A 15,617-nucleotide genomic window follows, 5' to 3' on the forward strand; every position below is an offset into this window, starting at 1 on the left:
TTAGGTGCTGGCTGTCTGCTCCGAACATACTCCCCCCCGTTGGAAGAGGCACGGTTCAAACTTGTTGGGAATCGACGGGCAGAACGGCCAGTTTGGCGACGGCTCTCTTGATGATGCCCGTAGCTGTACGGACCATAACTACTCTGACGACGCCGTCCTCGCCGGGAATGACTTCCTCAACTCGTCCAAGTGGCCATTTCAATGATGGAATGTTGTCCTCCTTCAGCAACACGATGCTAGATCCTTCGGAACGCCATTTGCTCCTTTCCTGAAGAAGTGATAAATACTCGCTGCTCCACCTTCTCCAGAATAGTTGCTGCATTTGGGTCACAATTTGCCATCTGCTGAGGCGGCCTTGAAGGAGATGCGTGACATCCGGCTCAGGAAATTTGGTGTAGCTGGAACCCTTTAAGAAATGCGCCGGCGTTAGCACCTCGAGGCTTTCAGCGCTTTCTGAAATTGGACAGAGGGGACGTGAGTTAAGGGTAGCAGAAATCTCATAAGCAAGAGTTCTTAATTCATCGAGGGATAAGATGGATGGACCGACGACTCTGTAGAAGTGAAACTTGGCCGATTTGACAGCGGCCTCCCATAGGCCACCAAAGTGTGGAGCACGCGGAGGTATGAACTTCCAATCTATCCCGTCCGCTAGGCACGAAGAAGCTATCGAAGCTATATGTTGCTCGCTCAAAAATAATTCCTTCAGCTCGCCTAACTCGCTCTTGGCGCCGACAAAGTTAGTCGCATTATCACTCCAGATAGTTCGCGGACTGCCTCTAAGGCTGATGAACCTTCTCAGAGCTGCTATGAAGGAATCTGTTGTGAGGTCCTGGACGACTTCCAAGTGAGCGGCCTTCGTGGAAAAGCAGACAAAGACGGCGATGTAGCACTTGTGCGGTGCCTTGTTCCGGGACTCTGCTTTATGATAGAATGGCCCACAATAGTCGACTCTTGTCGTATGAAATGCTGGGTTAGGTTGAACTCGATTCGCTGGAAGATTACCCATGACGTGCTCCCAAGTCACAGGCCTCATCCGAAAGCATCTAACGCATTTGTTGATGACGCTAGCCACGAACTTCCGACCTCCAATCGGCCAATACCTTTGCCGTAATGTGGCAAGCAACGCCTGCGATCCTGCGTGCATGTATTTTTTATGGAAATACACGATGATTGCTTTGGTGACTGGATGGTCCTTGGGAAGCAATATCGGATGCTTAGTACCATAGTCCAAGTTTGCGTTTTGAAGTCTTCCACCAACGCGAAGTAATCTATCGGTGCCAAGAATTGGCCTCAGCGAAATCAGTTTGCTCTTCTGTGGACACGGCTTGCTCTGGCTAAGAACTCCATACTCCTTGGCTAAGTGAATCTGCTGGATGCTCCTTAGAAGAAGTATGGTCCCCGAGTTGATCTCCTCAACGGAAAGATGGCCATTGGAAAGTAGAGGCTTGGACCTGCAATTCGAAATAAATCGATACACGTACGCAAATACACGCTGCAACTTATCAAACGTGTTAAGGAATTTGCAGTTAACAGAAATGTCAACGCACACGGTTCCAATTAGAGTCGCGGAACGACGCTCTGCAAGATCCTTTACTACATCAAGCAGGGAAGGCCATTCCGATGAGTTCTGCAAAAGAAATGGAGGTCCATTAGCCCAAAGAGAATGCTCCAGCAATTCTTTAGGGGTACAGCCTCGCGACACGACATCCGCCGGATTGAGGTTGGTTGGAACATGATGCCAAGACATTCCTTTCGTCATCTCCTGAATTTTTGCGATTCTGTTGGATACAAACACGTTGAATTCCCTAGGAGGCTGTTTAATCCACGCCAACACGATAGACGAGTCAGACCAGCAATGAAAGGCGCAATCGAGATCTATGGTTTCCTTGACGCTTACGATAAGCTCTGCCAATAAAAGTGCTGCTGAAAGTTCCAATCTTGGAACTGTTAAGGCCTTCAACGGGGCTACTCTCGACTTGGCGCAGAGTAGATAAGCTCTTGTGCCTTCATTGTCCTCCGACCGCAAATATAGGCAAGCTCCATAAGCTGATGTGCTAGCATCACAGAAGCCATGCAACTGGATGGTCGCTTGCGGACGCGTTACGAATCGTGGAAATTTTAAGTTCTGGACGATCGACAGCTGAGAGGTCAACTCCCCCATGACGAAAGAATGGGCTCTGGCAATGCGTCATCCCAATCCACATTAGACTTCCATAGAGATTGCAAGAAGATTTTAGATTTGGTAACAATTGGCGTTATTAACCCGAGAGGATCATAAAATTTGGCTATAGTTGACAATGCGATCCGTTTGGTGACTCTATGACTTCACGATATCTGAGAAAAATTGAACAGGAACTGATCAGAAGAAAGATCCCAAGCTAGCCCCAATGCCTTGGCGATATCTGATCCATCGTGAAATTTAATAAGCTGCTCTTTATCGCAGTCCGACTCTCCTTCGAGGGCAGTTGACTCATTCGAACACCATTTGCGGATTGGAAAGTGTCCTCGCGACAATAGACTCTTTACCTGACGACGAATTTCTCTCACCTCTTCAATCGTTTCGCCCCCAGAAATTAAGTCATCGACATAGAAATCTCTACGAACAATCTCTGCTCCAATTGGAAATGACTCCTCTTCATCATAAGAGAGCTGATGCATGGCTCTTATAGCCAAGAAAGCGGCTGGCTTCGTTCCATAGGTCACCGTGTTTAGTTTGTAAACACTCAACTCATCCGATGAATTTTCTCGCCAAACGATGCACTGCAAAAAATCATCCGGATACGAAACACGTACGCAGCGGTACATCTTGCAGATGTCTCCACAAAGAGCTACTTTAAAGAATCTGAAGCGAAGCAATATGTTAAAGATTTTTTGCTGAATGGTCGGCCCTGCGAGAAGTAAGTCATTCAAGGAGGTACCAGAAGTCGTTTTAGCAGACCCATCAAAGACGACACAAAGCTTTGTGCTCGTGCTCTCATGCTTATGTACACAATGGTGAGGCAAGAAAAATTGCGGAACCGTTGGCTCCTTTGCTGCGAGGGACATGTGTCCTAAGTTTATGTACTCCTTTAGGAAGGACGAATACTGAACCTTTAGGGCTGGGTTTCTATCTAGTTTAGCTTCCAAACTCTTGAAACGACGACGAGCCAGACAATAGGAATCACCTAGAGATTCGAATCCTGAAGCGGACAAGAGGCGAACAGAGTATTGACCATTCTCAAGCCTAGTGCAGTTTTCCTTAAAAAGTTGTTCGCACCGCAAGTCCTCAGGCAACAAAACTGGCTTCGCTGAGCTAACGTCTTCTATTTCCCAAAATCGTTTTACAATAGCAGTAAGCGTTTCATCATCAGAATGATTGACTGGATCCTTAATAACGGCAGCTAAAACAGACTTATGATTTGGAATGCTTGACATCCCTCCCGAAACGATCCAACCAAGCTTGGTGTTCTGCAGTGTTGGCAAGTTGCTTTCCAAATGAATTTGCCCCATAGTAATTATTTCAAAGAACAGACCAGCTCCAATTAAGAGGTCAATACGTTGTGAATCGTTAAAATGAGGATCCGCGAGCGAAATGTCCTTTGGAATTCTCCATCCTGCTGCATTTATGTCAAAATGAGGCTGATAGTCAGTGATACTATGAGTCACTACAGCTGTGAATGCTGCACGATAGCCTGCATCCCGTGACTGCGCTAGAATATCAACTGCCCTATCAGCGCTCATGGAAGATTCTCCGATTCCAGAAACGAGTGTGAGCGATCGCCTGTGCTTCAAATTAAGCTGGCTAGCTAGGCGCGAAGTAATGAAATTTAATTGGGAACCCGAATCTAGAATGGCTCGGCAAGGCATGAGAGCACCAACTCTGTTTTTAACATAAACTATGGCAGTTGGAAGCAACACGTATTCCGTCGGCATATTATTTGAGGCACTGGGTGGAGGGTTTGCCAAATGTTGATTAGAATGCGAATGTGAGCGCGAAACTAATGCTGATGAAGCGGAAGGTACTGCCTGAGAGCTCAGGAGTGGGTCGGATGATGGAGACGCCATTGAGTTCGAACTTGAGGGATCCGAGGCCATGTGCAATAATGAGTGGTGCCTCATCCGACAATGTCTGCAATGCGAAGCTTTACATTGTTGCAAACTATGTCCCTTGCGCAAACAATTTAGGCAAAGGTGCATCTTCTTTGCTTCTCTATATCGAATATTTGGACTCAAATTTAAAAATCGCGAACATTTCGGCAGGAAATGGTCCTTACTATTGCAAAACAGGCATACAGTAGAATTTAGGGTCGTAGCAGAGGCAAGAATTGCATTTGAGTGATATCTGTGCAAGTTTTTTCCCACCTGTTGGCCTGGTGTTTGGATTACCAAGGCATGATCCAGGTTCTCCATCATCCTGCACCTCTTCTCCAGAAACGACTCCATGGCAGTCCATGCTGGAAGCTCAGCGATGGGCAAGGTCTCTTCCCATCTTTCTAGAGTCCTCTGGTCCAGCTTGTGAGCGACGATGTGAATAAGAAATCCGTCTAAAATTTGTTCCACACTGGCCAAGGTCCGGATTGCTTGGAGATGTGAATTTATGAAGTCGCTAAGCTCACGAAGACCCGTTGCTGATCCCTCCTCGACACCCTTCAACCCAAATATCGCCTTCACGTGTGCCTGAAAATGCAAAACTTTATTATCAAAGCGATTTATTAACAAATGCAAAGCCTTTTCATAATTTTGGTTCGAAGGTTCTAGCGAGCGTATGGTCTCCAGAGCCACGCCGCCTAAACTAGACCGTAAATATTGCAATTTTTCGATACCAGTCAGCTCCTCATTATTTCCAATCACCGTGCTGAAGGTGGCGAAAAAGTCCGGCCAATCGGAGTAGGATCCATAAAACCGCGCAATCTCTAACGCTGGTAATCAAGGCTTCCTAGACCGCAACGAAAAATCTGGATTATTTGTTAATTCAAAACTCGTCGAATTGGCAGCTGTGGCTCCAGCAAATTGCAATTTTCGCTGAGCCGCCAAGCCTCGATTAAGCTTAGCCTCCACATCCATTACGACTCCTGAAAACTCCATCCTTGTGTCGCCAGTAAGCTCGGCTAAGTCCAGCCTCTCCAGCGCAGTCTGGGCGGAGTCAAACGCCAAGTTCTGTGCCTCGATCCACTTTAACCGCGCATGAATATCGGCTTCGTCGAATTGGTCGATATTGTTGGCCACTAAATAATTTTTGAGCGCGTTGACTTGCCGCAAAATGGATTGCACTTTGGCCCGAGAAAATTCAATTTCACTTGGGCCATTTTGGGGCTGACTATCGTTCACCGAATTTTGCATTTTAGTTATTCACAAAAAAAATAAAAAGCAAAAAGTAATTTCTAATCAAGTTTGCTTTGCACACAACACCCTGTGGTTTAAAGCGCGAAAATTTAGAGCACCAAGCGTCACCGAAAGGTTAGGGAACTTTGTTTTGTTGTTGTTGCTTGTGCACAGTTTTTGCCCGCTTAGCAAAAGCGAAAGAACAGCGCGAAATGTACAAAAATCAAACGCCCGGCTAAATGCACTTTGTATGCGCGTTTGTGTGTTTGTGACCGAATGCCAGCAAACGACGACAAATGTTTAACCGATTTGAACCAAAACGAAAATTGAGTTGCAGACTCCGATTTAAACGAAAATTACGTGAACGAATATCACGTCGGGGTCACCCGACAAGACAACCAATTTGCCACCCTTGTAAATGTTAAACGCACGAGTAGGTTTATTATTTAAATATGTTTATTGGGAGTTGCAGCTCTTATGTTTTTTCGTTTTCGATTATATGTAACAAAGTATGCGATGCAAGCAAGATGAGCGTTTATTTGATCTGAGCCGAAAGCGCGTTTTTTATACCGTCGCTTTGACGATTATAGATAATGCAGATAACAAACATAAGAGAGTCTTTAAGAGCGGCTCCTAACTCCCTACACCTATGTGCATAAAATTAGGTGCTGGCTGTCTGCTCCGAACAGTTATCTTTTGTTTCTTAAATTGTGTTTTGTAGTATTTGGTTTCTCTATTTCGATTAGTAATTTTGTAATGGTCTTCGTCTATTTTTTCTACATTTTTATTTGCTTTCAATGGATTTTCTAGTTTACCCTTTTGAATTGGTCCTTTTCTGTATCTGGTGTCAATGTTAAATTCCTGTCGATCTTCATTTAGTTTATCTATTTTCTGTCATGTCCTGCCTTTTTGCGCGGTGGAGTTGCCGGCTAGTCAGCGTGATCCCAAGGGGGGGGAACAACCACAAATTTTCCACGCAGCAGACACAACAAAAAAAAATAAAACGGAATTTCAAACTTGAACAACAACTATTTTTAACACAACGGATTTTTAGGAATATCCAGACCGGACTACCTCGCCAAATTGGTAGCCCTAGGAGTCCCTCCCAACCATGAGTGCATCCTCGTGCAAATCTCGGACACATCTCCCAAGTATCGTTTTCGTGGAAACATTTTATATCATCTCACCCCCCACTTGAGGAATCTATTCACTTAAGTTCATTATTTTTTTTTTAATTCATTATAAATTCGTTTCTATACTTAAATGCTAGCATATTACACCTACCCACGGTACCGGAGGACGATTACATGGAACATATATAAAAATAATAAATAAATAATAATAATTAGATAAATAAATAAATAAATAGGGCGGATATCACAATTTGAATAAATAATAATTATTAATTATGAGGCGTTAATTATGTAGGAGTTTATAAATAATTTGTAATAAATATAATGGTGAATAACTATGAGTCTGTTTGTAGTTTTAATTTTGCTAATTCCGGTTGACAAAACAAATATACATTTGGGGATAAAAACCTGTAGCCACCCCGGAATGAGTGGCCAATTTTCTTGTGCGAAAAATTGTCTCTTCCGGGTGGCTGATCTTCTTCCTTCCTCCAAAGAATTTCGTCTTCCTCTCCCGTGTTTATTCACTCCGGAATTTTAGGTAGAAATTGAAATTATTATATAATTGAATTTTCTGCTAACCGAACCGTCTTTGCCCACTGATTCTTGCCCTTTCCTCTATCTCCTTGTCGTTTTTTTATTTTTGATCCTCTCTTTTCCAAAATCACTCAAAATCTTCTTCGGTTCATTGGGAGTTATCCGGTCTAAGGAACCAGTTCCGTTGAACACTCGGTTGCCCGACCCCCTGGACTCACGAGTCGTCGATATACTTGTTATCGCAGCCGTTAGTAAACAAACATTGTTTACCTTTTTTGTTTGGTACTAAATTTTATTTTTTTATTTGCCGCACATAACTTTACTATTTTGAGTGTCTAATTTTGGATGCCCAGCGTATAAGAATATTTGAGCAGGTGTTTGTCCAGTAGTGTCATGTTTAATTTTATGGTTGTATGTGTAAAGGATTGTTTCTATCTTACTTAATTTTACTTCTTCATCATCGGATGAATTGATTATTCTGATTTTTTTCATTTATTGTTTTATGAAGTCTCTACGTCTGCTACGCCGTTTTTTGCTGTATTGAGTTGTAATTCAATTCCTTCTGCTTCAAGCCATCGCCTAAGAGTCAAGCTGGAGAAAGCTCCGTCTCTGTCTGCCTTTAGTAATTTGGGTTTACCTAACTGGTTAAAAATACGCATTAGCGCGTTCCTGCATTCTATCCAGTCTTTTGTTTTAATCTGTTCAAGTGTAGCGAATTTAGAATAAATGTCAATGCAACTGATGTAATGTTTTCCCTCAGATGAATAAATATCTACTACAAATTTGTCTTTACAATGTTCAGGGTTGGGTGTGATTTTAAAAGGCATTTTTGTGTTTCTGTGTTCTGTTTTGGCCAGATTGCATATGTTGCATTCATTTATTATGTTCTGAATTAATAATTGGCTATTGGGAAAGAAGTGATTTTCTTTAAATAATTTTGTTATTTTCTGTATACCAGGATGTAAGAGTTTTTCATGTGATTGAAGTATAATTTCTTTAAATTCGGCATATGAACAAACATTCTTTAAAAGATAGAGGCTGCGAATTACTTTAGTGTAGGTGGTATTAATAATTTCTCTGTGTGCTCTTTGAATAAGTTCAAAATCTACATCGCTCTCAATATAAATGGAAATATTTTTATGAATAAAATAATCAAGTAAAATCTGTTTGGCCTTTTCGAATGTCATTTCATTATATTGAATTGAGGTAATGGAGTTACCAAATATTTTTGAATTCTCTATTTTATTTTTATCAGATTTAATGAAAATTATTTGTTTCTTGAAATAATTTTCTGGTTTTTCTGTTAAATGAATAAGATTGCTATTGTCTTCGTCTGCACTATGTTGAGAAACTTCGCTATGATGATTTTCTTCAATTTTAATTCTTGATAATGCATCAGCAACTGAATTTTCCTTCCCTTTAATATAGTCGATTTTAAATTGGTATTCGTTTAATTTAGCTCGCCATCTCTGTAACTTGGCATTCGGTTCTTTTAATGTATGCAGCCATCTAAGAGGTTGATGGTCACTAGCAATGAGGAAATGTCGTCCTAGTAAATAATGTCGAAAAGTTTTAATGGCCCAAACTATGGCGAGTAACTCCTTTTCGATAGCACTGTAATTTAATTCGTGTTCATTGAGTGTTCTGCTAATAAAGGATATAGGATGGCCATTTTGAGAAAGCACGGCTCCAAGGGCTAAATTACTGGCATCTGTGGTTAAAGTGAAGTTTATTTGAAGAATTGGTTCTCTAATAATTAAAGCTTTAAGTTTTTTGAATGGTTCTATGTAGTCGAGATTTTGTGTATCTATCTTTGCTCCTTTTTTTTAAACATTTAGTCATGGGTTTGGCTATGTCTGCGTAGTTTGGGATAAATTTACGATAATAGCCGGTTAATCCAAGGAATGCTCGGATCTCTTTTACTTTTGTTGGAATTGGATATGAAACTATGGCTTTAACTTTAAGTGGGTTTGGCTTGAAGCCATTAGGGGTTACGATGTGACCAAGAAAGCTCGCTTCTTTTTTAAGAATTCACATTTGTCTAACTGCAATTTTAAATTAGCTTCTGCAAGTTTGGAAAAAACTAGTTGTAATGAATTTAAATGTTCGGTAAGGGACGTGGAAAAAATTATAATATCATCTAAATACACTAAACAGTGTTTGTTAAGCAACGGTCGAAGAATATTATTCATGCACCTTTGAAAAGTAGCGGGTGCATTTCTAAGACCAAATGGCATTCGGAGGTATTCATAATGACCGCTTTTGGTGGAAAATGCGGTTTTAGATATTGATTCTGGGTCCATTTCTATTTGATGAAATCCCTTTGCTAAATCAATAGTGGTAAAATATTGGCATTTTCCTAGTTTACCGAGGATTTCGTCCATATTCGGTATTGGATATCTGTCAGGGATGGTTATTTCATTGAGTTTCCTATAATCAATTACTACTCTATATTTAATTTTACCAGAAGCATCAGTTTTTTTTGGTACTACCCAGGTAGGACTATTGTACGGTGAATTACTTTCTCTAATTAATCCCTGATTAAGCATTTCTTGCACTTGGTTTTCGACTTCAATTTCGTGTGCTTGAGCAAGTGGGTACTGTTTTGAATAAATTGGGGAATTATGTATTGTATTTAGTACGTGTTTAATGGTGTTTGTAAATGTTAGATTGTCTCCTTCTTCATATTGAAGATTTTTGAATTTGTTTAATAAACCTTTCAACCTTGTAGTTTCCTCTTGATTTAGGTGATCTAGTCGAAATAATTCAAAATCTATTTTTTTTATTGATTCCTGAGCTGAATTTTTATTTGTTTTTTTCAACAATTTTCTGCCAATAAGTATATCATAATTATTAGAAAAACTGTGTACATAAAATGGTTCATTTGTTTTAAAAATACTGTTGCTGGGTAACATAATCAAGTTGTTTAACGTAATAGGACCATTTGATGTCAAAACTTCACATCTAGTATTTTGTATAGGAAGATGAAATATATTTTTATTGATCATGTTTATTGTGGATCCTGTGTCTATAAGGCATTTGTATGTGCAACCTTTGTATGCTATTTCTATGTACTGGTGTTGTCCGGGGCTGTTAACCGAAAATTTTCGTTTGGCTCTGAGCTATTTTGATTTTGATCATTTGTATTTTGGATGGATTGTACCTGTTGTTGCCCTTCATTAATCATCCCATGGTATTGATTGTAATACTGTTGTTCATAATAATTGGGTTGTAAATTTTCGTATTCGTGCACGTCTTGAAATCTCAATTCGTCAATAGACATTTTAGTTTGCTCACTGTCCGATGGTCTTAGTCGTTTGGTAACCGGAAAGTTAGTGTTTTTAGAGGTGGAGGGTTGTTGCTGTTGAGGGTATGTATTTCCTTTAAAATGTGTTGTTTGAGGAGTTTGAGTTTTATTGGAATGTTTGTGGGAAAGGATTTTTATGAGTTATTGGTTGTGTGTTCATGTATTGGTTGGGACCGAAATGATTTGGTACATGCCACATGGATTGGTTGTAAGGAATTTGTTGTGTATAGGTGGGTCTAAATGATTGCATGTATTGATTATAATTAGGTTGGAATGGTTGGGGATATTGTGGGTAACTTGATTGATATGGGATTTGGGTATTTGTATTAAATTTGTGTGATTTCGAATTCTGCATTTTTATTACGGTTTTCTGTATTTTTATTCAATTCAAAATTAATATGTTCTTCATATATTCCCTCATTTTGTGCTATAGTAATTAATGATCTTAAGTCTGCAATATCATGATGAGCCAAAATAGTAAATAGTTTTATTGGTAATTTTCTAATCAGTATTTTTATGGAATCTTTAATTGCCTGCACATAAATAAGAAAATCTGATTGGTTACCTTCCAGATGCAAATTTGAAATTAGTAGTTGACGTCGTCTTTCTGCTTCTTCGCAGAATGCTCTCAGATTTCCCTTATAAGGCGTCTCCCTGAAGTTCTCCAGTAATTTGTAGTTCGGCGTCTGCGGCTTAAATTCTCCAACTAGCCTTGACCTAAGAGTAGGCCAATCTTCGATGTTTGGAAGGCCTAATGATCGTATTACGTGTCCGTCTAGATTTCTTTCAATAGCTCCAAGTAGAATCCTCTGTTGTCGTACATCATTGTTTGGTAGAGTGACATTACATAGTCCACTCTGCTGATGACAGTGTAGAGGGTTTCTGGATCACCCTTAAAAGGCATGATGTCTTTAAGTTGCCGACGAGCTTCGGCAAGGTTGTTGTCGTTTAACGCCACGATGTGGGGCGCGGCGATAACTGGTGTTGTCATTGTTATTGTAAAGTTGTTGTTTTTTATTTTTATTTTGATTTCACTTATTTAAGTTTTAGTTTTGTTGTACTTAATTTTTCTTTAATTTTTATATATTATACTTATTTCTCTTTTTAACTGCTAGTTGCCTTTGGACTTATTGATTTGTTTTTTTATTTTGATTTCACTTATTTAAGTTTTAGTTTTGTTGTGCTTAATTTTTCTTTAATTTTTATATGTTATACTTATTTCTCTTTTTAACTGCTAGTTGCCTTTGGACTTATTGAGTTGTTTTTTATTTTGATTTCACTTCCACTTTTTGTTGGATAACCGAATTGGAATTATAATCCAAGTTGAAGGGTCGCGTAATTGTTAATCGAGAACTGAATTATAAAATTGAATTTATTTTTCACTCGAGGTTCTTTTTTTCGGATACTTTTTGTATCCTACAGACTGCGCCAGTAAACAATTTTACTAATTTTAAGAGCCGAACTAATGTCCCGTCAGTTGACTAAGGACAACGCTAAGAAGAAGAATAAATTAACGAATAACGAATTTAGTTTCACGTCTTTATTCAAATGAACTCAGCTTAAGACTAATTTCTTGTGACAAAAATCTTTCTTGTGCTGCCCTTTGTTTACAAAAGTTTGGGAGCGATTGGGATATGGATTGTACGTAAGTTTGGGAGTAAGAGTGCCGCTCAGGGTGCGACACTTATTGATTTCAAGAATTGTTTATGTTACTGACGAGCGGCGTCGCCTGCTCCGGATGCGGATTGTTTACATTGATTCAGCGTGGGATCGCCTACGCTGCATATTCTTATTTTTGGTACATAACTGAAAATGTGAATATGTCACTATATATGTAGTATATTCTAGTCACCCAGTACATACCCTGCAGTTCTGGATGTCCACTGTGGACTTTTGGCAAATAAGCAATCATGTGTGTAGGAAAGGAAAAGGGATATTCCTAAGTGTTCCTCTCTTTCTCACTCTTATGACACGAATCGTTGCTTGCAAACGACGGCGCCCCGACACCAAATTTGTCTTGAAACTGAAACTGCAGGGTATAGATAAGCTTATTTGTAAGTATTAGTAATAAGCAACCATGTACGAAAAAAGATAAAATAAAAAATCAGTTGAATGAGAACACCGAAAGTTAGCGGTTGTGTTTGTTGCCACACTACTATCGCTCGGCTCCTCCTTTGAAAAGTTTAAGGAAACCCTCGACAGAAGCATATATCTCAACACTGTGATTAACCATCCAGATGATCTTGAAAATGTGGTAACTGCTTTCATGGAACAAAAATACACTGCTGCGACCCCGAACCAGAGACAACCTCCGAAACAACATAGAAACATTTTGCTCCAACAAAATGCTTTAGTTCTCATCTAGCTGAAAAGAGTTCGTCGAGAATACGCAAGAACAGGAGATATGCGCGTCTACAACATCTATAAAAGTCTTCCAAATCGCCTAAGTAAAGTCTTGAAAAAGAACAAGCAAGATCAAATTGATCATATGTTGGAAAATGCGGGTCCAGATGCAGCGACTAACTACTCTCTGTGGAAGCTGACGAATCGATTTAAGAGACATGTCACCCCAAAGGTTCCTATCAGAAATCCCGCTGGTGGCTGGTGTCGCTCCAGTCAGCAGAAGGCTGATATCTTTGCTGACAATTTAGAGATCAGATTTAAGCCGTTTAACCTAACTACGGTGGAAAATCGAATATTTATAGTCCTGTTGTTCAACAGCGTCTTAAGGCTGAGTCACTACCCAAGTACATGGAAGAGTGCTATTATCACGATGATCACCAAGCCTGGAAAGCAACCCACCGAAGTTGATGCATACAGGCCAATAAGTCTCTTACCTGCATTGGGCAAAATGATGGAAAGAGTGATACTGGATCGGATCCTTAGACTTGAAAGTGTGAGCAGAGCTATTCCAAAGTGGCTGTTTGGTTTTCGAAAAACATGAACAGCTTCATCGCGTGGTAAATTTCGCTCTGGAAGCTATGGAAAGCAAAATGTACACAGTTGCTGTGTTTATGGATATCCAACAAGGCTTTGATAGGGTATGGCACGACGGCCTCCTAAGCAAGCTAAAGATCCTACTACCGCCACAGCTTTTCCTCCTCATTCAGAGCTTCCTATCGGAAAGGAAAATTAGCGTTGTTGTTGATGGCGAAAAGTCCTCAAAAAAAAAGTCCTCCAATCTCAGCCGGTGTACCACAAGGCAGATTACTAGGCCCGACAGTTTACTCACTGTATACGTCAGACATGCCAGATTCCTGGGAATGTACCGAAGTTGACGATAATGACAGACTCATCGCAACATACGACGATGACACAGCGGTTCTGGTCTGAAGTCCAAGTACAGACATTGCAACCTTGGGCCTGTAGGAATACGTTTCACGTTTTGAAAAATGGACAACAGATTTGAATATAGGCGTAAACCGTGACAAATGTGAACTGCCAGGCATTTCTGTGCTCGGTTCGGTACTTCGTCACGAGCGCTACTACAAGTTCCTTGGTGTGATTTTGGATAGACGACTCACTTTCCAGAGGCACACCACAATGGTCAAGCAGGCAGTGCTTTCAAAGGCAGCAAGTATGTCCTGGCTACTTTGGTCAAGAAATAAGCTCTCCTTGTCGAACAAAGTTTGCATTTATAAATCGATTCTCAGTCTAATCTGGAAATATGCATTAAACCAAATACGAATAAGCAAGATTTTGCGATCGATTTGTAATGCCCCCTGGTTCATGAGAACCAGAGATATAGAAAGAGATCTCAAAATCTCAAAGATTGGCGATGTTTGTCGAACGCATGCTGAAAACTACTTCAGACGCCTTGGCTCTCATCCTAACTCCCTGGCGAAGAGGCTAGTTAGGAGACCAACAAGAAGAAGACTTAAAAGATACCACCCACATGACCTTCCATTAAGATATATTATATTATATTTAATACCTTCGAAGTCTGATCTAATTTAATTACTAATGAAGAGAATTAATGTATAATCTTGTATACCAGCTCTTTGTTATCCCCGATATTTACAACCTGTTAATTCTTTTTTTTTTACTTTTTTAATGAAAAAAAAATTTTTATCTTTAACCGTTTTCTCAAAAAAATTTTTTTTTTGACCACAATGTGAAAAATAAAAAAAATTTAACAAAATTTCTGCCAAAATTTACATTTTTTTCGTAAAAACTACTGAACTGCTGAAAAACTTCCGATTATCCAGCTAGGAGTTATGCTGGCATTCAGTTATCCTAGATTAAAAGATTATAACTGTAAGAAAAAAGTTTTAAAAGAATACTTGTGTAATACAAAAAAAAATCTTTATACGTAATTTTCTCAAAGTCATAGTCTCGAGTTTTGATCATGCAATTTAATTTTGTTTTGAGTGAACTTCCGTCAGAAAAGATTCTTGGTGCATCGCGATAATAATATTATTAAGTGTGTGACGAAGTCACAAAATCGCCACCTACCCCACAGTGAAACAGGTTGCCACCTTTAACACCCATAGCGCAGAAACAACAACATAGCCCTTCCACCCTGACGAAAATATGACCCAATTGCAAAATATCAATAGCCCACCGAGAAGATAAAGACCACCCGAAACATTGCAAACGACCACCCGATCGCTACGATCTGGCAAAACCAACAACAACAGCGCAGCCTGCAGCGCGAGGCTCGGACGAAGGCCAGCGAAAAACAATCGGGGAGTCAACGTAGAACTTCCGAAGTGATCAGGTCGAGTCAACTTAGAACTTCCGAGGCGATCAGGTCGCGAGCAAAAGCAAAACAAGTAGCGCGAGTAAAACTAAGAACCAGTGGAAAATTACCAGTGACCCAGAAACACAAGAACAGCAACAACAACAACTCCGGCAGCGACGCAGAAGACACACATGATAATTATTACACATCATCAATAGTTCCTAAAACAAAAACCTGCAATAACCAAATACATACATACCCTACACAAAACCCACCTTACACATCTTGCTACATATTTTATGGGGTAAGCCACACACCTTCGCACACACCCACATGCACAGGAATATCGGAAATAAAGTGGCTGCGAGACGGACGTGTTTTTATATCCGAGTTCGCGAAAACAAGTTTTACCGAAGAAAATCGCGCGGGCGTTACCTGGAACTGAAGAAGTGGGGTTGTAGTGTCCCGAAGTGTTGGAGGCTACAACAACCAGCGTGCGGAAGTCGGCATTGGACCCCAGAATCCTCTGGCTCCAAAGCGTCGGCCCGGAACCTGGATACAGGGGTGATACCCCCCTGCGGGTGAGTGGAAAGCCGTTCTCACTCAATTTTTCCCAAATTGGGCTAGGTCTGCCATCTTCGTGGTCAGTTGACTGATC

At 40.3% G+C, this 15,617-nt stretch overlaps 1 protein-coding gene across 1 annotated transcript; it reads right to left on the minus strand.

The window, feature by feature from the left end:
- Window positions 1-55: 55 nt before the first annotated feature.
- On the minus strand, window positions 56-1,747 carry LOC122319855. The gene is made up of 4 exons (XM_043207654.1): window positions 1,548-1,747; window positions 1,003-1,451; window positions 544-918; window positions 56-453 (listed from the first exon to the last, which is right to left on the minus strand). Exons 1-4 carry the CDS (start codon window positions 1,745-1,747, stop codon window positions 56-58), a joined length of 1,422 nt encoding a protein of 473 aa, XP_043063589.1.
- Window positions 1,748-15,617: the final 13,870 nt, after the last annotated feature.

The sequence above is a fragment of the Drosophila ficusphila genome, unplaced genomic scaffold (genome assembly GCF_018152265.1).
Source record: "Drosophila ficusphila isolate 14025-0441.05 unplaced genomic scaffold, ASM1815226v1 contig_256, whole genome shotgun sequence".
NCBI lineage: Eukaryota > Metazoa > Arthropoda > Insecta > Diptera > Drosophilidae > Drosophila > Drosophila ficusphila.

What these genes read in the sequence shown, in the direction of transcription:
- LOC122319855 (XM_043207654.1), bottom strand. Translation starts at nt 1,747, where the DNA reads ATGTCTTGGCATCATGTTCCAACCAACCTCAATCCGGCGGATGTCGTG. An exon ending in GACTTGGGAGCACGTCATGG is followed by an intron (nt 919 to 1,002) that starts GTAATCTTCCAG and finishes TCTATCATAAAG; the next exon opens with CAGAGTCCCGGAACAAGGCA. An exon ending in TCACTTCTACAGAGTCGTCG is followed by an intron (nt 454 to 543) that starts GTCCATCCATCT and finishes GTCCAATTTCAG; the next exon opens with AAAGCGCTGAAAGCCTCGAG.